General features: G+C 40.1%; 2 protein-coding genes across 4 annotated transcripts in view; both read right to left on the bottom strand.

Annotated features, from left to right (window-relative positions):
* Positions 1–15224, bottom strand: part of dennd2b (DENN domain containing 2B) — a 46799-nt gene extending 31575 nt beyond the window's left edge. The window contains exons 1-2 of one of the 3 annotated variants that reach the window (XM_061067920.1): positions 15199–15224; positions 665–763 (exon numbers count right to left, since the gene is read on the bottom strand). In XM_061067920.1, coding sequence (XP_060923903.1) covers positions 665–738 — 74 coding nt within the window. In that variant the 5' untranslated portion in view covers positions 739–763; positions 15199–15224. Of the gene's footprint in view, positions 1–372; positions 436–664; positions 764–9888; positions 10057–15198 lie in introns of those variants that run through there. The other 2 variants (XM_061067919.1, XM_061067921.1) reach the window with 2 other exon arrangements.
* An 896-nt stretch (positions 15225–16120) lies between these two features.
* tmem9b (TMEM9 domain family, member B) lies at positions 16121–21247 on the bottom strand. The gene is made up of 5 exons (XM_061068884.1): positions 21052–21247; positions 19892–19986; positions 19696–19804; positions 19329–19463; positions 16121–17471 (listed from the first exon to the last, which is right to left on the bottom strand). Exons 1-5 carry the CDS (start codon positions 21121–21123, stop codon positions 17316–17318), a joined length of 567 nt encoding a protein of 188 aa, XP_060924867.1. The 5' UTR covers positions 21124–21247; the 3' UTR covers positions 16121–17315.
* Between the last annotated feature and the right edge of the window lie 373 nt (positions 21248–21620).

Raw genomic sequence — 21620 nt, 5'->3', positions numbered from 1 at the left:
AGGCAATTAGGTGTTGTAAGGAATATTTTTGTCTGAGTTAAATCCCATCACGGAACAGTCCAACAATTGCATCATATGTAAACACCTTCAGGCGCACGATTTCCAACCATCACCTCATCAGACTGACACAAGCTGATGTGTCTGTGAACAATGTAAATGCAGACTATTCTTCACAGCTGCATTATGTGATCGTGTGCAGCTTCCTGCCTGTTGCTACTGAGACTTTGAGCTTGTTAAAAATGGACAGGATGATAGACTGTGAGAATGAATACTGTGTAGATATCACATATCATTCCCAAAGTTTGTTTTTCTCTCCCGGCAGGACACTGCCAGCTCTCAACATGCTAACACAAGCTTCAGCTCACTACTCACAGTTCAGAGTCGGATGGGGCCCTTGTCCTGGATACAGGATTGTACTTGTAAGAGCTTTGGAAGTCTTATTGTGATTGACAATCACAGGTCGTTGTTTTCCATTAGGTAAAAAAAGAAGAAAACTACTAAAGACTGATCACGGATGGAAACACCAGGTTGAAAATAAATATTACTGTAAGTGCAGCGCTTCTTTCAACATCAAAAAGGAAAAAAATCTACCCTGGAAACCCTGTGACATGAGTGGAAGTGCACATTGACCAACCAAACCCTGCCCGTCCCATATGTCACTGACCTTTCGGGGGCTTCCCGGGGAGTTTTACCCCCTCCTGCACGAGGCGCAGCCTTCAAACTCTTGTTGGCAGTCATGTTTGTCTGCAAACTGCCAACTCACCTGTTGGACAAACACAAGGACACAAAACATTCAAATGACTGCAGCATTCAATGCATTTCAATCAACTCCAAACAATATGGGGTGATATTGCAAACAAAGACTCTACCAAACTAGTCTGGGTTTGTCAGTACAATTGTAATGAAATTCTTAACATTTTCTATAGAGCAAAAGCTGGTACAGAAACAACAAACCCGATATTGTAATGATTTAATCCAGTGCCAGATAAAAAACCAGTTGACCTACATTTTTATAGGACCAGAGCCAGGACAAAACTGGGAGTGCCAAATTAGTCTGAACAGGTAAACTCATGTTACCCAAAATGGCTACTTACAACTTTCGTTAAATGAGCATCTGACTCTGCATACCAAAGGTATTAATACATTCAAACTCGTTCCTGTAATAACAATAGAATAAAAAGAGGGTAAATTATAAGTTCTAATACTCTCAAACATAAATCTACTTTTCCCAATCATAGATTAATATGTAAGTACAAGGTGCAATGATTGGACTTGACAACTAGTAGTATAGGAACCACTTCACCACATCTGCCACATTGAATCGCCAATGTAAACATTGCAGACATCTTTCTACAAACCAGAAAGTAAGTGACATAACTAAGACAGCCTGTCGAGCACATTGTGCCAGAGAAACTCAAATATATTCAGACACAGATATTCCACTTCAGACAAAGAAATACTGCCACTTAAAACATCTATTTTTACATCAAACAACACATTGCTACATTACTGAAAATAACACAGCTACACACACATTATTTGAACAAGCTCCTGATCTTAATTTCAGATCATAACCAAAGAGGAAATCTGGATTGAAAGTTATTATTCGTGAAGCTGCTCCCAGCTTGATGGTTGTGTAACGCGGAAACCAAGTAAATACAAAACTGGGCAGATTGATGTTTGCACACTCAGAGGCCCTGATGCTTGTGTAGTTGTTGGGAGGCTACAGAGGTAACCACAATGGATCAACTTGCAACCTGTGCTATACTCAACTAGAGGTTGCAAACCTGATGCCTTCAGGTGTCTGCAGCCACCTGTCGGGTAAAGAGGGCTCTCATACACACTGAACGCAGAGCTATAGAAAATACTGGTGATGTTCTCATTATAGCAACAGTTTGAACACGTCACCAAAGATGACCCTAAAACACTTTGCTTGGCTAAAGGGGAAAACAGCGGCTTTATTCTTTCGAATGAGGTACATTATCACAACTACCGTCATCGTTGTTCGAGTCAAAAACTCTGTGATGCCCCCCCATGTAAAGGCCACCCATGTTAATAATGTAGTATGTAGTAATGGTTACATCGTTTCAAAAGGACAAATCTCTTTGCAGGTAAAGGCAGAATATTTAACCTTTAGTTGAAAAACATACTTGTCATGGCTCTCTCGGGGACAAAGTGTACATGTTTCTATGTATGTTAACATTCATACAGTATATCTGGCTTTTCTACACACTTGTTTATAATCAGCCAATGTCGATATTTCTGCGTCATATTGGTCGGCATATCAGCCACCCAATGTGTAAATTGTTTCGGCTTCATTTTTTTGGGAGATTTCTGTCTCTGCCTAAATATAATGAAGACATAATCCTTTTAATGAGCTTTTCCTGAAATAAACCTCAAATTAGACAATCAGCAAGTGGAAACCACCCTTCAAACCGGAGGCCATTGCCCCTGAAAATCACTTTTGAAATGCAGCAATGACCCTTTCCAAAAGGCTCAAAGCGATTGTTCTGGTGCGTTAGGAGGTCAAATGGAGATCCCTGGAGATCAGAGGTGGAGGATGGGAGGGTGCTTGGCAGCATGACTTGTTTACAGGAAGTTGTTGTATGAAGAAGCCAGCCAACCAGTAGTGGAGCTGGGTCCTATAGAGACAGATGAGGGGAGAGGGGGAGCATTCCTGTTGTCAGCTATTTCCTGTCACTGCGGACTGCGCTAAGAGGACCAGGCATGCATCACAATTTTCATCAAACACAAAGACTGATGATGTCCTGTCCTGGTTACAAATCTCATCTACTGATGTCAATCTGTGTTGAAGGGAAAATGAAAACCATCACACTCAAAGTGCACTTCAACTTGATTTTGGCTCAAGGGATCTTTGTGAGATCTAACAACTGAATTCAAACATAACATTTGACTGTCCTACTATAGATGTTACAGTGCATAAAGTAATATGCATATGACTCTCAGCTGGAGCTACTCAAAGAGTACAACAAAACAATGAGAAAAGGGAGCAGAGAAAAATTAAGCTGGATATTTTGAAATTACTACAGATCTCTACACCTAAGAGAAATGTTTGTTTGTTTAGTAATTCTTTCCATATTTTGGACTGAGAAATATACAACCTCAAAATGGGTCACAGAAGCTCAAAATGGACTTTAGTGTAAACACCAAGGCGTTAGCCAACTGACTTCCTGAGATCTGATCGCATCTCCCAACACAAAATCACATGCTCTAAACAACCACTTTCAAGAAAGCTCTAGAGAACCTTTAAAGTGCATTCAACCAGATTTAAGACAAACTTTCTCCTGAGACAACTGAAAAACAGTCAACAATGAGAAGTAGAAACAGCTTCATGCTGAGGGGAGGCAATCATTCTATGATCCTGACACACACTCTTCACATTGATTTATGTCTGAACGTTAGCTGTGTTACAGAATGACGCAGGTCATGAAAACACATTCATTCTTGAGGGAACACTTTGGTTGGAACTGGTGTTATTTGAGGGATCAGCATATGGAAAGGTTGCATAATGAGAAGTTCTTCAGTAAATTTAAATGAAGTAATATGGATACAGAGTAAAATTAGCATTACGTGTGAGTGTGTTTCTTGCCACCTGAAAAATAATGATGAGTACAGCTTTAAAGTCACTATTTGTACGTTTTCACAGCCATTGAACACAGTCTCTTGCTGTGAGCGGGTGGTGGTGATGGTTAATTCAATTTAATTAGTGTTAAAAATGCCCAGGCTTTGCACACATATAGGCTGTTATAACAGGAAAAACGTCTGTTCCTGTTTTCTTTTGCGTACACGCCCACTTAGGAGACAGGAAGTTTAGACTGTTCCATACAATTAGTGCAGTTTGTAGTGCGTCATCTTTGTTATAGAGCATCTTTGATGTCGCTGAGGAACCAGGACACTTAACAAACATGAGCAAGATTTAGAGTTCAGGGTGACACACACTGGCAGCATATGACTGCATGTCTGAACATCAGCACCCATTGTTTTCAATCCAAACACACACACACATACAAACACTGGGGGCGTCTTGACACATGCCATGATCATTGCATCTTGACAGGATAATAATAATAATCCCTAAAAGTTACTGCCATGACTTCAAACTCAGAATAGTGAGATGAAAAGTGTATCCATGAGTTTTCCCATCTTTGGCTCTGACTTAAAAACCATTTCCAAGAAGCCAAACTGTAATTTCAAAACATTCAACACCATCATCTTTATGACCTAGCATAGCCATTTCAGGGTTTGTCATGGTAATGTCCAGAAGTACTAAATGGTTACATGAGAGACATATCAATGACACATATTTTCTTCAGCAACATGAGCACATTCAACCCGGGACTACAACACAGTCTCCATTAGACTATTCGGGCTGGAATGAAAGAGCCCTTTGTGTTCAACATGACCTTGAAAGGGACATGGTTAAAAGTAAGTCTTTTATCAGCTGTGTGTGTGTGTGTGTGCGTGTGCACATAGGCGTGTGTGTGTGCATGTGTGTCAAAAGGAGAGACTCAATTAGGTAAAATATCTTTTAAAACAGATTCCACACGTCCTTGGGCCTGTCACACTTGACAGATCATCTGATAGACTGCTCTCTCCACTACTTTCAGGAATGTACTTATACTTGCCCTATCCATCAGACTGCGGTCGATTTAAAAATATTAAAGAATGTTTTCAGAGGGTGAAAGAAAACACAGAAGAGAGACAGAAACACCTGGACCCAGAGCTGAGAGCCTCTTTCTCATTCAACAAAGGCTGCACAGAAATATGCTCTCTCTCAGCACCTGGCACCTGATGTTCAGTCTGTGAGGGCATTTTATGAAACAATCTTGTGACGTTGTGATGGACACATGTTCGATAACCTGGGAATCTAAGACCTTTGCTCAACCTGACACATGCAGTAGCAAACACAACAGCTTCAGCAAACAGAGTCTAATACTGTCTCGCTCTTCTGTCTCTTGTTACTCTACTCGATGTTCTGGCTGACCTGGTCGTCTCTTTCTGCTGATCAGCAACATGGCTTCAAGGCTTTTAAGACCACCGCAGAATTTCTAGGCAGCCAAGACGCAATGGAGAAAGGAAGGAGCGAAAATCGTTGCAAATTCTCAACACTTTCCACACGTTTCCACTCACTGGCAGGCATGAGAGCATGAGCCCACACACTCATTGTTTCAATATCTGCAGAAAGACCAGTTTTGTTCCCCATGGACAAAAAGAGACTTGAGCTGATTGAGTCAGATCATGTCAGTACAGCAATGTGGGATTGAGTCACGTATATATCCTGGTAGAGGAGAATCCAGCTCTTGATAATACAGGATAATACAGTTCACACAAAAACATTTACAATACTCACAAACTGTGCATGCGAGACAATTTTGTGCTGTAGGTCAAACAGGTTAGTAGAAATTCCCATCGGAAAGATTGTAGTTCATTCTAGATATAATTTATGTACTCATTCGATGTATTCATAATCCCGAATTTCTGGATGGCAGGTTCTGTGTTCCTAAGAAAACCACCGAGGTTGATGCTGCTGGCAGTTGCACATAGCCATACCTGTATAATTAGCCCTACATGGTACGCCATGCTCTCGATATATAGCCCAATTGACCAGGTGGAACTAGTTCTTGAAAACTTTTTGGCCACTTAAGCTTTTTTCAGAGTAATCGTGGCATATTTTCTCTTTTGTGGAGAAGAGGAAAAATCCTTCTGTGTAACTTAGATATGAGCGTGCACAGCTGCAGAGGCAGGCATGTGGAAAACAGGCTTATGAACTGAGTGGGGGGGCGAGAATTTGTGTCACAGAACTGACCCCTGACACTCAAATATTTCTCAAGGACATAAGAGGTTGATAAGATATATTCTTGTTAAGGTCAGAGTTTAACTAAGTCAACAAAACAAAGATTGTACATATCCTTTGTCCTTTGTTAGTGCTTACCAACTTCAAACAGGTTCAAAGTTTTGATTTAGAATACTGGACTTATTTGTTGGAAGTTGGACAATGAACTGTAATGTCCCTTACTTCATTTTCACTTCATACATTATCAAGATTGTGCTAAACCATTTCTTCATCAGCACACTTTTCTCACTTCATTTAAGATTCGCCCCCTCGCAGTTGTATGTTTCTATCAAAGTCGAGTTGCAGTTTACACCCATGTCTGTCCAGACACATATCATACACTCAAGACTTACATAAGAGGGAAGAAGGAATTTAATAAAGACGGAATTTAATAAAAGGTATTATACTGCATGAATTCTTGAGTTATGGCCAAAAATATGTTTAGCGACAATACAGGGACCTTGATCTTCGGTCTTTGACCATCAAATTCTTATCTGTTCATCCTTCAGTACAACTGGCTAGTTGTGCCAAACTTGAGAAGATTCCCTCAAGAGAAAAAACTGAGATATTGTGTTAATAAGAATGGGGTGAATGGACCAACAGAAAACATTATGTCTCTACTGGCTTCAATTGCTTGCACAAGTATTACCATTCATTCTAACTGTATGAAAGCATATTTTTAAATAATACTCTAAGAAACAGCCACTAGCAAAACATTATATGTTATCGGCTGTCTATTTTGCAAAAAATGCTACAAATCGAGGTTTATAAGAAAACAGACTGCACATCACGCAGACCCCTTAAAATTGCAAAACTCATTCAAATATACAGTGCATGGGGGGGACATTAAATAAATCAGTGATTGCTTGCTTATTTTACTTGACAGCCAATCTAGACCACTTCGAGTGAGGAGATTGCCACCACAAACCCCACTTGACCACCACTTGTTAAAAGCGAATTAATAGTTTCTGCGTCAGTTTAGTCCGCTAACGTGATTGTAACGTAAATGTCATCATCCACCGGATATCCACATTGCGGGTTCCAGGTACAACACATCCAACTACATGGAGTGGAATGTGGGATCGGGTACAAATGCGTTGAACACCAGACCGATGCAGATCCTTATTTAATTAAACACATGGGACCAGAACGAGAATGCAGCTCTCAGTGGACAAAGTACGGAAGGTAAGCCCTTCTGGGATAGCAACCTCCAGTCTTAGTATAATTGTAGTAGTGAAGATGTTTATAAGATGAATCAAAGAAACTGGTCTAGAATAAGATGTGAGAGTTTGAAACATGTTAATATTGAACTGAGGATATATGGAAACATGCTTCATTACTGCCACATACTAAAGCTAGGCACTAATATCATATTCTTAAAGTGGACCAAAAACCCACATCTACGCAATTTAACATCACATTATCTTAAGGTTACAGCACATCAGCTCAATTGTGCAGCCAGGAGAGGAAATTAAATGTGGAAGCAGCTTTTTTGGTATCAAAGGAGACATTCTCTCAGTGGCGGATATCTTTAGTAGAGCTTTGGGGTAAAGTAAAGGGAGATTGACTTGTGATCTGAATAAGATCCGTGCCTGGGAAATCTGCTAAAACCATATGTTTCAGAAGTACTCCCCACAAATCTGAGGCTACAATCCACATGAATACATTTTCATTTTATAACAGCAACAATCTCAGTCCAATCCAGACAAATATCAGGAATAATCTCTACTAAAACACCTGAAAACAAATATCACATGACCGTTGTGCTTTCCATTGTAAACAGGAAGCAGATTGTCTATTTTGCTATTATTGTTGGTGTTATGAAAATAAAGGTTAACAGCATTTTCCACTCATTGCAGGTAGTCGAGTCTTGACTGTTAAAACTCAAACAGGAAGCATAAATGTGTGTCCACTGCATTGTTCTATGTCTATTTCTGTCCATCCATAATAATACGCAACCCCACAGTTTTCTAACAAAAAACAGGCCAACAGTGTTTTACACAGTTTTGGGGGCTTGAAACTCTGGAGTAGTGTGGACACCAAGCATAGATGCAGGAAAACATATGAGTTCTCACACTCAAAAGTATTTGTCTGGACCTAAAAGACCTTAAAGTACAATTAAGCAAGATGTCAAAGAAAGATGTTCCTGTAGAATTGCTCTTTGGTTTGCAGTATCAGGCCTTCCCTCTCAGAGACGCCTGACCATGTATCCTCAGTAAATCATGGATGGATAAATAGAGCCAGGAAGACAAAATTTACTTCAAATGGGAGGTTAAAAAGTTGCCTTAAAAGTGGCTATGGACAGCCCAGACTTTCTCCTGTTCAAGGACAACAAGAAGAACTTCCTGAATAACTTTGTGTTGACAGTCGTGTCCAGTGAGAGGGCCAGGTCATTGTTTGATCTGCACAATAGGACGTTTTAGGGAGAAAAGAAAGCTAAAGAAAACAAGGCCACACAGCTATAGGGTTTGCCATGAACTCAATAGAATAAGATCATAAGGATTTCAGATGTAATCTGTTTAACACTAATAAGAACATTCATGATAGACATACAATTACAGCAAGCGCCAGTGTTGTTTTAATGAATATGCATGATTTATCGCGTTAATAATAATAAATGTAACAATATTTTTGTAATCTGTATGGACTTAGATCTGCATTAAAAAATCAGGTGACAAATTAACCTAAACACGAAATGATTAAATTAAGAAAAAATATATGTACATGTTATATGTACTTTCAGTGTTAGAAATGTATTTAAAACAAATCGTAGAACTGCATCTGTACTAAAAACCGATGACTTGTTTAAAACATGTCCTAAATTGCTGATCATTTTTGTTTAAATCTGCAGCTATGTTTATCATAATAATAAAAATGATTTTAGATAAAATTATGTACAAAGAAATAATACAATAAAATACATAACATTGTGTTATTGATGATCTAGTACCTATTAATACATAGAAGTACAGCTATAATGGATTGCCATCAAATATTTTGTAAGTAGCTTCAGTTATTTCTCATGATAAATTGTCAAATGTTTTAAGGTTTAAGCTTCTTAAATGTAAGGATGAGCTGCTTTTCCTTTAAATTTTACATTTATTTATTTACAACAATCTTAATTGAGTTTCAAAACGTTTGAGGTTTTGACTTAAACATAATACAAGTGTCACTATTTCCTGATATTTTACAGTACAGTTTCCTGATTATCTGGAACTTACACTATCTAGAGTCAAAAGATTGCAAGTCAAGTGCAGGACATTGACTTGCGATGAAGTATTTTCACTCAGTGAAATTTTTCATCATTCTTAGATCAAAGATTGTTATTGCTTCCTTCAACATTCCCCTATGTACGGTGTGTAGCTACTTTCATTGTATGTACACATATACAGCACATACTGTACAGCGTTAATTAAAACTGCATGTTCTTGTATAAATCTGTATTAATGTACAATATACACAGACATATTGTTGGCCCCTCCAGTAAAGTTCAGTTCAATCGTCTGGTCTATTTATCTCAGCGATAATAACTTTGACTAATTACTATCCACAGAGTCACTGCCAGTTACTCTAGTGGAACACTTCATTCAAAGGAGAAACTGCACACACACACGTACTTGTCTCTCTATAGTTGTGAGGACATTCATTGGCATAATGCATTCCCTGCAAGTTTTTGTAGCCATCCTTGTCAGGACACTGCATTGAAACCCATTCATTGTGGACAGACCAACAAAAAACTTTATCCCAAACTTAACTATGATCAATTCATAGATCAACCTAACTGGTCCCGATAAGGTTTATACTGGATACAGTCCCGAAGAAGTAACAAAAACCAGTGTACGCACACACACACCGTATTTCTGCACTTCATCGTTTAGCATGTCGATGACCAAATATGGTCACAGTGAGTCCAGGACTTCATTTAAACCTGTTTAAACTTCAGCTGCACTTCTCGGTGTGTTTTCGTTCCTCACTAACTCAGAGTGGGACCTTCCCGCAGCAGCTCGTCATTAACTCGTCAGATTAACAGTTACCTCCGAGCTCGTCCTCACATCCATGGCCGCGGACATGTTCGGATTATAATCCTTCAGAGACGCACAGATCCAGCTCCTTCTACGCGTTGCACCCCCCCGGCCACCTCCTCAGTGAACTGCGACTCATGTCTTTCCAAAGAAAACCGACAGAACGAGTCCAGCCTCCTCTTTCACAGACACAGACCATAGAAACAGACCATAGAGCACAGACCACTGGGCTGCTGCTGCTGCTGCAGAGGGGAGGCAGGACTTGTTGCCATGGAGATGGGTTGTTTGCCCCCCTCGCCTCCTCAACTTTTCTTGGGATTTGCCCCCCGCCTCCTCCTCCATGTGTGCCCCTCTCCTCAGCCATTCACTCTCTCTCTTCCTCTCCCACTCTCTCCCTCTCTCTCTTTCTCTCTATCTCCCTCTATCTATCTATCTATCTATCTATCTATCTATCTATCTATCTATCTATCTATCTATCTATCTATCTATCTATCTATCTATCTATCTATCTATCTATCTATCTATCTATCTATCTATCTATCTATCTATCTATCTATCTATCTATCTATCTATCTATCTATCTATCAAACAAATCTATTTATCTCTCTCTCAATCTCTCTCTCTCTCTCTTTCCTTGTTTATTGTCATGGTGGGTTGAGGGGTTGAGGAGAGTTGGGGGGGGGGGGCTGAGGAGTGCAGATGAATATTCACCAGCTGGAGACGCTGCCAGCAGAACTGCAACACATTGTTCTGCTCCGATCCTCCGCTGCTCCACACGAATACATTTCACCCACACAAAGATGTCTTTCATTTGTCAGACATGATGAATGTGCGACCAAGTACTTGTACTGCAGCACTTTGGCTCAAGTAACCTACAAAGTTTAGGTAGTAGAACTAAATACTTTTACACAAGTGCTTTTGTCTCAAGAACACATTTTATTCATTCCTAAGTATTTTAGCGCTAAATGTTGTGACTATACTTTTACTATTCATAAATAAGTACTTCAGTACTAAATTTACTTCTGAAATATTAGGAAATATTTTATTTTATCTGCAGTAACATTTATAAAACAGCTGCAGTTACTTTACAGATTAAGTTCACTAAAGCACAAAACACTGCATGTACTAGCTACCGCAGGTTTCATAAAAATATTTACTATAGGATAAACAATAGGGCAATATTTTCATCTGTAAGGTAGTAGATGGCATAAAAAGAACAACTATGTCCAAATAGTAACTGTGTTTGGGAACAATACAATGTGTGTGAATGTACATTCTCCTCTTTGTTGTTATGCATAGAAATGGGAGGAACAAAGGCTGGTTGAATGTTTATTTTTTTCTGACCTCCTGTGGTTTAACTTTATAACTGATGTACTGTACAGGTGAACTCCAGGACCCTGTGACATCACCTGTGGTTACAGGTGCAATAAAGTTCATAACACCCAAACATGCCCGACAGGGACACTTGGTGCAGTCGACAGTGAAACAGTGTTAAATTACACTTTAAGTACAGTGATTAAGTAAATGTGCACAGTCTCCTTGTGCTAGAGCACATCTCTAGACAGTGTCGTTGCTTTAGAGCTGAACTAAAATAGCAGAAACCACAAAAATCTAAATGTTCACCCAAAATGTAATAAACCAAATGAAATGTAACAACTCTCTCTGTGCTGAGGTTCTCGAGCACACAGTGAATAATAAAGAGCGTCTCTATGATGTCAGTAACCATCTCAGTGAACTGTATATACCAGACAACAGCAAGAGGAATTATAAACATCTATAATATACAGAATGTCAAGTGATCTGTATCCATTCATCCATCGGTTTAACTGTAAAAACCAAGCAGTTCTTAGGCATGAATTGTCCAGAAAAGTGGAGTATGGATATTTTCCGGAGTTTGCCTTTCACATTTCAAGAACACAGAGGGAGATTGTCCAGGTTGTCAGATGCGAACACAACTACAAGAAAATGTCCGGAGCCTTCAGGTGATTGGTGGCACCTGGATAGAGCAGCAGGAGGCAGGACATGACATATTTATTACACTACGGAAATCATACGTTTTTTGTTTACATCAAATTAACTCCTTTTTCACCTAAAGCTCTTGAATATTGTTGTCTTTACAAGTTGTTTTCTTTTGTATTTGTCAGTTTTGCCTCTGTCGCGTACATGGGATGGCAGGAAAAACTCTCTAACTCGCACTTTTGCGTCCTCACCTACAGACCCATCGGGTTGTTTCAGGAGAATATCCACAGGACAGTCCTTGTCTGACAGCAGCACAAGTGGGATAAGTTATTTTATACAGCAGCTCTGTAGCTCATGTCTCACACTGATTCATGATAAAAGACAGAAGAAAGATGTGCGGCATAAACAAACTAAATAACCGATTTATTTTCTAGATCTCCTTTTGTCAATCGCTGCTAAATATTTCGGGTGATATAAATCACCAGACATCAACAAAAAAAAAAGGAAGAAAGTGGTTTGTCGGCTGCAAGGTCAAAGGTGAACTGTCAAGCTCAAACGGTTTTCAAGGACAGATCTTAGAGCAAAGGATCAAAAGATTTTCCATTTTTATCAAACAATCCCATCGAAATCCTTATGGTATCAATCCCTCCACAATCTGCCGGTGCACCTACAAGTAACATCTTTACTGCGTATGTCAAAGCGCGACTCGTCCATAAAACCCACAGCTCTCGGTCTCTTGGGGGCGTCTTATCATCCCACAGACTTGGGAACAGAGGAAGTCACAAAACCCAGACATCCATTATCACAGTTCGTAACATCAAGTCAGCAGGAAGCCGACGGCTCTGCCACTGTGCAGCTTTTCTCTCCGAGACCCACTCGGAACCTTTCAAGGTCTCGTAAAGACCGTCCTTCCTGAGAAACACGGCGGGTCCTCAGTGTCTCAGCACAAAAGACAGAGGCTCGGACTCCTCTGTCTTTTTGTGGGACGTTTTACCAGAATGTAACCGAAGCTCTTACTCGTGGAATTCATTGTTCCATTGATCATCACAGGCAGTGCCATCTGGATTCCTCATTAAAAGCCACATCCTCCTCTTGCGTGACAGAGGAGCATCAAACAGAGTTTAAACCAAAACACAGCATTCATCTGCTCCAAGTAAAACAAGTCAGATACCTTCACAAAAATCTTACAGCTTCTAGAAACCTTGTTTTACATTATCTGAAAAGTTAGAAGACTGACCGCAGTGCTCTGACGCTGGAAATGTCTGATTTTCTTTTCCATTGACATGATCATTCACCTGCTAAAGCCACAGTAACAAGGAGTAAGTGTTTATTAGCTCATGTGGAATCCCTAAACCTGGTGTGTTTGTTGAGGATCCAGCGTGAATCCCAAATCCTCTGGGATTCAGAAGGATTATTCCGCGGCTCTGTGCGGCTTTTGCCACCTACACTCCACAGATTCATCTCAGACCTTTTCCTTCAGCTCCTGCACATTCCAGAGGTGCGAGGGGTCGAGGTGGCGTATGCAAATATTGAACCAATTTGAGAAGAGCAGGAAGTCAACGTCACCACACGATGATTGGCAGCAGCTTCAATGAAATACACATTTTATCGTAATAAACACCATCTCAGAGACAGACCTGAGGCAGCTCTTAAACTCCAGGATTGATGTGGGTGAGTCAACGCTCACGGCCGAGATTCAGCCTGACAGGGGAAAAGGGAGCTTGTCTGGTGAGGACGCACACGTGTCTATTTCTGATGATTTGACATTACAAATATAACACTATCACTTCATTTGAACACACACTTCTACTTAGTGTAATGTCACTGTGGGTTTTCTGCAGTTTGTTTTTGTTATTGCAGGAGCTGTCGAGTCTCAGTCTCAACCTGACTATAAAGTGCCTTGAGATCACGTGTGTTGTGATTTGAAATTGATTGAATTGTTGTTGTTCAGACAGAGTTACCTGGAATCCCGACTGTTCGGTTATCCATGTTTTTTATTTTAAAGAGACGACAGGCCCAAGCACATTTAAAACCTGTTTTGGCTGCTCTAATGTTGTTGTTGTTTTCATGTACTCCATTTGACAGTTTGTGTGCCACTGAGAAAACTACTGCATCCGTCGGTCTTTCATCCCCTGAAATAAGGATATTACATTTAACCTGAAGGGTATGTGTTGGCAAGGATGAGAGTTTTCTTGTGTGTGAACTATAAACAATAAAGTGATAGAGTGAAGTGAGTAGTTACTTGAATAGTTTTAATCAACGACTATTTGTAACCACCCTGGTCTTTCTATTTATTAATCCTGGCATTATTTTCAATATTCACTCAGAAACAAGTAACACCGTGTGACTTCTGGGAGAAATATTTGTGGAATCGCTGCAGCTACAGTCAAAAACACTGCAGAGCAGAGAGGAACAACTTTTAACACGAGGTCACTTGTTTATCTTGACATATTTGAGCTTTTTACCACAGAGCAGCCACAACATCAGCCTGATTTCCTGCTGAGAAACCTTGAAGGCAAATGTAGTGTTAAGATCTCTGTGTGTGTGTGTGTGTGTGCTTATCTTTCTATAGTTGTCAGGCTCATTTTCACTGGTCCTAACAAATTGAAAGGGTTGTTTGGGGGTTGAGACTTGGTTATATAGTTAGGGTTAGGGCGAGGCCTTGAGTTATAATGGTTAAGCTTTTAGGGTTAGGGTTAATTCAGTTTTGCCTCCTTGGACCTGGTCTTAATGAGGCAAAACTGAATTCCTGAGCTCCGGGTTAAGTCTAGTGGTAAGATGTGAGTCGTGGTGATGGTAACCATTGGAGTTAGTCATGCACTGGTCATGGTTAAGGTTAGGCATACGGTTTTGGTTGGGCACGACGAATGGAAGTCAATGCAAAGTCCTAATACAGATAAGCTGTGCATCCCTGTGTGTCTGTTCCTGTGGCACTTTGGAATAACAATGAGAACTGAACTGAAACTTGTTGTAACATGAATGATAAAATAAACACAGGTGAACAACACCTGAGGAGCTGCTAGAGACGTTGATTGGATTAGTTTGGACCTATCAAATTCATAGGCTGAGGCGCCCCCTGTAGGCTGTCCAATACAAATGCAGCACTCAGGCTGAGAGAGACCCACTTTCCCACCCAACCATCAACCAGTGGGTTAAATAGTTTACCAGCGTCAATCAGAGTCAGTGTCTGTGAATAACTTAGGGCTGGGTCCTGATAATCATGTCAACAATACAACAGAGTGTGAGACACAAGGAGATTCTGTTATGAGCACAAACTAACTAGAGATGCCACAAATCCAAGTGGCTTAAAAGTTACATTTTTCCACATACTGAACATTGAATTTGCTGAAACCAAAGTCCTACCTGTGTTTCTTTGTTGCTGCAGAGTTTTTGCTCAGGGATCCATTCTGTAGCAGAGCCCGTGTCGCTTTCTGTCTGTGCAAACTGCAAACTGACTCTTTTTTTTTTCTCCTGTGGAAAACAGTTCAACTGCAGAGAGAGAGGGAGGAAGAGAGAGAGGGAGAGAGAGGGAGAGGGAGAAGAAAAGGGGGGACTGCTCAGGAAACGATGACGCAGCTGTATGAAAAAATCACTGTGCTGATAGTCTGGGTTTATCAAATACAGTACAGACAGCCTAAGTTAATTAATGGAGTCACTGTTTAGTCCAACAGGTTTTAATGAGGCCTCCTTTCACTGCCCGCCCATACAGCGGTTTCCAGATGTTTCAGAGTTAATAAAAGTAACAGGAGAATTTCTGTCTGGAAATTAGCAGCATGCCATGACTACAGCAGCTGGAGCTGTTAAAAGCAAAGATCAATTTTTTCTCAGTCAAGGACCCCCCTAATAGAATAGAATATCTTCAGGGACCCCCTCTGGTCCTCATTCTACACCTGTACTAGTAAATATATTAGATATTTATTTCAAATATATTTACAATCTCAACACAGAACTCGTCATGATAATTTAAATGGATGAATCTGGACATTTTTCATGGATCCTCTGACAGTATTCCACAGACCACAGTCTGAGAACCACTGGTTTAAGGTTCTTTTAGCCAAATTCATTATTTAACATTCATAGTTGAGTCTTCATAGCAAACTGTATTTCACGATATTGTTTTGAATCTGAAATGTGATGCCAACACTCTGATCAGATATTGGCCAAAGGGGATTTACAGAGGGATCTCTTCATTAGACTCCATGCAAACTGGTTTTTCTTCCAACTGAAAGAGAAGTGGCTGGTTTTGCCTGCAGCTAATTCAAAAGAGTGAGGAAGTGCACAAATGTATGAATCACAATTATTACATAAATTTATTTCAAAGTTAAAGGTATTACATGTACAATAGTCAAGAACCCTTTCAAAAACATCTTCCACCCATGTTCCTTCATTCACCCTGCTCGTGTACACAGCCCAGCTACTCACAAAATAAAACTTCTATGAGCTCGAAAAACACAGCTCTCCCGTAACAACAGGGACTTTTAATGTGAAATTCGGTTGTAGACCAAGCACAAAGAAGTGACAAAATAAAACACTACACATTTGAAGAGGGCACTGATTTCATTGGGGTCTTCGATGAGGATCAATAGCACAGCTACATTCACTATGACATCACCAAGAAATTGCATCCGATTTCTGCAACAAGGTTCAGTGAAACTACTTACAAACATCAAATGTATGTAAATGCATGAATCGATGGATGTCACACCGGTTAGCAGACGTTAAACATAGCGGTACGAATACAGGATTGGAAACATGTTGATAAAGGATTTATTATAAAACATGCTTTTTTTTCAAAGAAGGCTGAAGGATTTCTATTTTATTACACTACTTCTTTTCCCCTGTGGTGAGAGCAGTTAGTTCCAAGTTGTATATTAGCTTTTGGATGAAAACACCCACCATCTACATGCTGACTTTTCAGGACTGCCGCCAGTTATCCAGCCATGGAAAGTGGCACCAACCAACATCTGGACGTTTTACTCTGAAAGCCATTTTGGCTTATAAAATTGAAAGTCCGCTTTGGACTGACGGGTGTCATTTGACAGGTTGCATAAAGAGTGAGTGAAGAAAATATCTACTTTAAAGTTTTGCTTTTATCTCCCATTTATTAGTCTTGGCCATCAATGTTTTTAATTTCGAATTCTATGGTGACTTGGCACTTCTGTAAACTAGACCGCAGGCGGATTGAATTCTGCTTTTTGAAAATGGTTTTTAAGACTCTTAACTCATGATTGTGCAAAAAGAAAAGACTGAATTCACTTTAATCTCTTGGGCTGCCTGCAAACTATAAACAAGTGCCAAGCTTTTATTACCCATCTGCAGAGGACCCTTTTCCCATGTTTACCTTAGATGCATCACACTTGATGAGACACAAACAACAAATGAGAGAAAAAAAGTGATAGAAATTGAGGGCTCATCACAGTGTTTTTTTGTTGTTTTCTTTTTTTCCTCCTGCATCAGTAACTCCTGCTCACGCTGCAGTTTTAGCTGAGAACAACGTGGCGGTCGAACACAGACTTGCGCTGCTCCTGGACCTGCCTCCTCCAGCGCTGCTGGGCGTGCTCCACTTTGTTCAGCATGTTGGGTCGAGACTGGGAGCGAGACAGCACGTTGTGAGCGTTGGCAAAAGGCTGCTGGTCCTGAAAACCCAGAAAGGACAAAGATGTGATGCTGTCAGACAAATCTCAGTCCATTTTCTGAGACTGGTGCTCCACCAGCAGAATTATTATAACTTTAGTTTAGCAGCTCTATAATGGTGAGTGTTTCAGAGTGGATTTTAATGATCAACTTAATGTTCTATTGATTTATCACTGCACTCCTGTAACGCAATCTGCAGTTTAAAGAGGATCACATCAGTAGCAGCAGATATAATCCTTTTTAAACATTGTTATTTTCATATCTGTTAGTAACGTACATTTTGACTTGTTTTTTGAAGTGCTATATGAATAAAGTTGTTATCAGAGAAAACACAAAATATTGTTCTAACAATAAAGGATTTGGACACAGAGCAGAAAAGTTTTTTCTGAGCAGTTTGTTCTTGCGCGATAATTATAAGTTGTGCATCCTGTGTATTAAACGTTGACTAAACATTACAAGCCCAACCCTTTCCTCCGTAATTAATGTAACAGCAGCAGTTCCGGTTTGAGTGGTTCCTCTGGCAATTTGTCTCTTTCAGTTTGGTTCTAATATATAATCTAGGAGCACGGTACTGTGCTACAAAAATATTATCTCTTCATTTTGAGATAAATACCATAATTCTGTTTTTGTGTTGTTGCGCCATAAACAGGGAACCGACCAACAGCCTTTCACTATGATGCTGACCACTGTAAACGTCTGCTGCCGTTTTCTGCATGGCCGAAGACGTTTTTTTAAGCGAGACCTATCATGTAACACTTCCTCTGGCTTGAACTCTGCCAGTGAAAACAGAAATCTCAGCGCGGCTGCTCAGTTCTCTGCCCTCAGGCAAAGGCAGGCAGTGACTCCCTTTATTTATAATCTAAACATGTCTGAATACTGCGTCATACTGAATCCAACCAAACGGCTTGCCCTCTCTTTAATGGTGCTTTTTATATTAAATAATTAGGAATGAAATACAGGATAAGGTTGAGACATGAAATCTGACTTTGTGCTGCAGTTGCAGGATTTATCTTAAACCCCAGTTTCCTTCAGGTTTTGTCTGTAATAAATTTACTTTGTACCAGCACTTTAATCAAACACTTGAGCTGATCTGAGTTTCCAGACTATTCAAACTGACACGACAGCCTATGAAAGGTCTGTTACTGTAACATTGATTAGCTTCAGTTTAAAAAGGACAACGACCCATGGCTACAAGAAGAGATCTCATCCCACTGCACTACTGCCACAGCGCCCCTGTCCCAGGTCTTGGTCAAGCCAATGCTCTTACAACCACGATTCCAGCCGAACAGTTTAGCCTTTCAGATCCTAGTCTATCATTTCTGTGATATTTCAGTGATGGAAAAAGCTGCCTGCCCCTATAGTGGTTTTGTAAGTGATTGTGGTAGCTGGATCCTGTAATGAGCTCTCCCATGACATATAAAATCAGCTACGGAGTGGGAAAACATTTTTAAAAACCCCACTCACTTCTGCTTGAACTAGCTGCTGTAACACTCACATAAAACTTAAAATAAAGTGTGTAGCTGAAAAGCTGGAAAATAAATGAATGTTATCTAAAATTTTAATAAAAAAAGTTTAATAACAATAACTCAGCAATGATTTGAATTATTTAATAGCCCTGTATAAATCCACTTATTCAACATCTTGCCAACACACGGTTTTGAAAATGATTTGCAGGAACACATGACCGTGTTAAATGTTATCCAGAAACAGGTAAATTCCACGTGATGTGTTGTGCAAAGGGAAGCTATTTAAACACACACACATAAAAACTTCAGAGTAACTGTTTACAATGGGTGAGGCAGAAGCATAATCATCTTCAAAGAATCTTGCAATGCTGCAACGTGATAAGAAACACGTACCCCGACATCATCGTCATTTTGGATGAGCTGCGAGTGTCCGAACAGACGCCTCTTCAACACGGGCTCCAGGAGAGTCAGGTAGACCATGTAGAGCAGCAGCAGTCCCAAAATGGAGAGGTACATTATGATGGTGAACTGAAGAAACACAGTGATCACCCATTAGTCTGGCTTCCTTTCACACATGTATGATCCAAACATAGATAACCAAGTGATTTAAGAAACAAGTTGTCAGCAAGGTGATCAATACTTGAATGTTTAATGATTTAATCACAAGAGACAAACATGAGGAATGGTAACAATTTTTCTTAACTTTACAATCCTCGAAATTTGAAAATATATTATATATTATACTTCAGTGTCAAGTCACCTTGATGGTTCCCGAGCTCCTCTCTTCAAATTTACACTCGCAACGTAAACAGTACGCCTCCACATCATTTCCATTCACAGGCATTGGAACAACTACATGGAGGCAGTTACTGAAAAACAAGAGGATAACATTAGCAGGATTGTGAAGCGCAGGAAATAAACATTTAGGGAACTGTTGTGACAGAACTTTAACATACCAGTCTTTGAGAGAGACATTTTGATTGTAGATTTTCCCTGCAGTAACATTTTTGTATGGTGGGCAGATGCATTTGCAGCGGATGTCTTCGGAATTCTGTAACAGAAAGATTGTAATTGTTAAACACATCCCACAAGAGAAATACTCACACATAGCACACGTAAGAGTTGAATCTGGCCATTACGGTCACGATTCTATGTTTTTAAGAATCTCCCATTTCTTCTGTATTCTTGATATATATGAAGTCTCTGCTGAGTTCATATTTTTGTGCTATTTACAAAATGAGTCTCACAAAAACTGCTAATATCATTATTATCATCATCATCATTACTTTTTTCCATTAGTTCTAGTTGTAGCATTCAGTGGTGGAATACACTTCTATTCCATTACAGCTCAGAAGCAGAGTGTACATTTTTTCTCCTCTACATTTAATTGATAACTTAAATCGCTGAACCAGGTGAGTAATTTAAAGTATGATCAACAAATAAATGCTGCCGTTTCTCTGTATGATTCTGTTTTTCAAAGGCTTTAACCAGGCCCAGGCCGTACAGCAATGATACTAATCAACACTTTCATAAAGGAGTATTAGTATACAGCTGTTACAACACATTAAACAGTATAAGTGGCTGCATCAGCCGCATCCTCGAAGTAGACACTTATGTATACAACATTATCATCTATATATAAATATGTCATTCTGAAGTGGGCCACTCTGCATAATGAGTACTTCAACTCAAGTATGTGGGTTAGGGTTAGGGTTAGGGTTAGGGCTAATATGACGGAATGGTTTTTGTTTTTTATTTTAGAATGCACATATGAGCCAGTTCAAACTTCATCCGGTTAAAATAAAACACTCACATTCAACAGCTCGTAGATCAATTTAAACAAGTGATTTTATGGATATATTTGTGTTGACAGCCATTAGATAAAGCTCACATTTAGCACCATTAGCATCACGTTAGCGACCTTTTCGCAGCTCATGTGTTAGCTCGGTGGTGTCAGGCGTTAGTTAACCGTGTTAATATTACACTGAGAAGTCAACACCAGACAGATCATTGCTCCTGAATGCAGATTTAAAGAGATATGTGTATTTCCTCTCGTTTCCTAACACCATTTCCTCACTGTGTGATGCTAACCCCCTGAAGCTAACGCTAGCCTTACCTTTGCTGTCGCTTGGCTTAACAGCACAAAACAAGCCACAGAGAAAACCTCGAGCAGACAGGCGGTGTTCATGGTCAGTCTGAGTGGGATGTTCGGTTTCTAAAGAGCAGCCCCCCCGCTGGTTTGTGATAAACCACCGGACAATTGGAAGCGCTAGCTAACAGCTAACAGCCTCTGCTTCCTGGCAGCTGACTGGCAGTTTCCGGGTTGGGGGCGGTTGTTTTGGACACCGGGACACACCTATTCTCTGAGCTCGAAGACGCGACGAGCGGTGACACGTTGGATACAACGCCACGTGCGATCGATCTATCGGTGATTGGTCGGGTGTTCAGATCTATGATCGATTAATCGATCGGTCGGTTGGTTTGGAGGATTTCTGAGGAAACACGATCAAACCCACACAAGCGGCGGTACATCCCGCTCCTGTGGAAGCGTATCTGAAGGTAAAGCGAGCGCACCCTTTGACTTGATGGTAAATATTGAGATAACTCTGTGAGAGAGAGAGAGAGAGAGAGAGAGAGAGAGAGAGAGAGAGAGAGAGAGAGAGAGAGAGAGAGAGAGAGAGAGAG

Source organism: Limanda limanda, chromosome 3 (genome assembly GCF_963576545.1).
Source record: "Limanda limanda chromosome 3, fLimLim1.1, whole genome shotgun sequence".
Taxonomy (NCBI): Eukaryota; Metazoa; Chordata; class Actinopteri; order Pleuronectiformes; family Pleuronectidae; genus Limanda; species Limanda limanda.
This window is presented reverse-complemented; position numbering and strand designations above follow the sequence as displayed.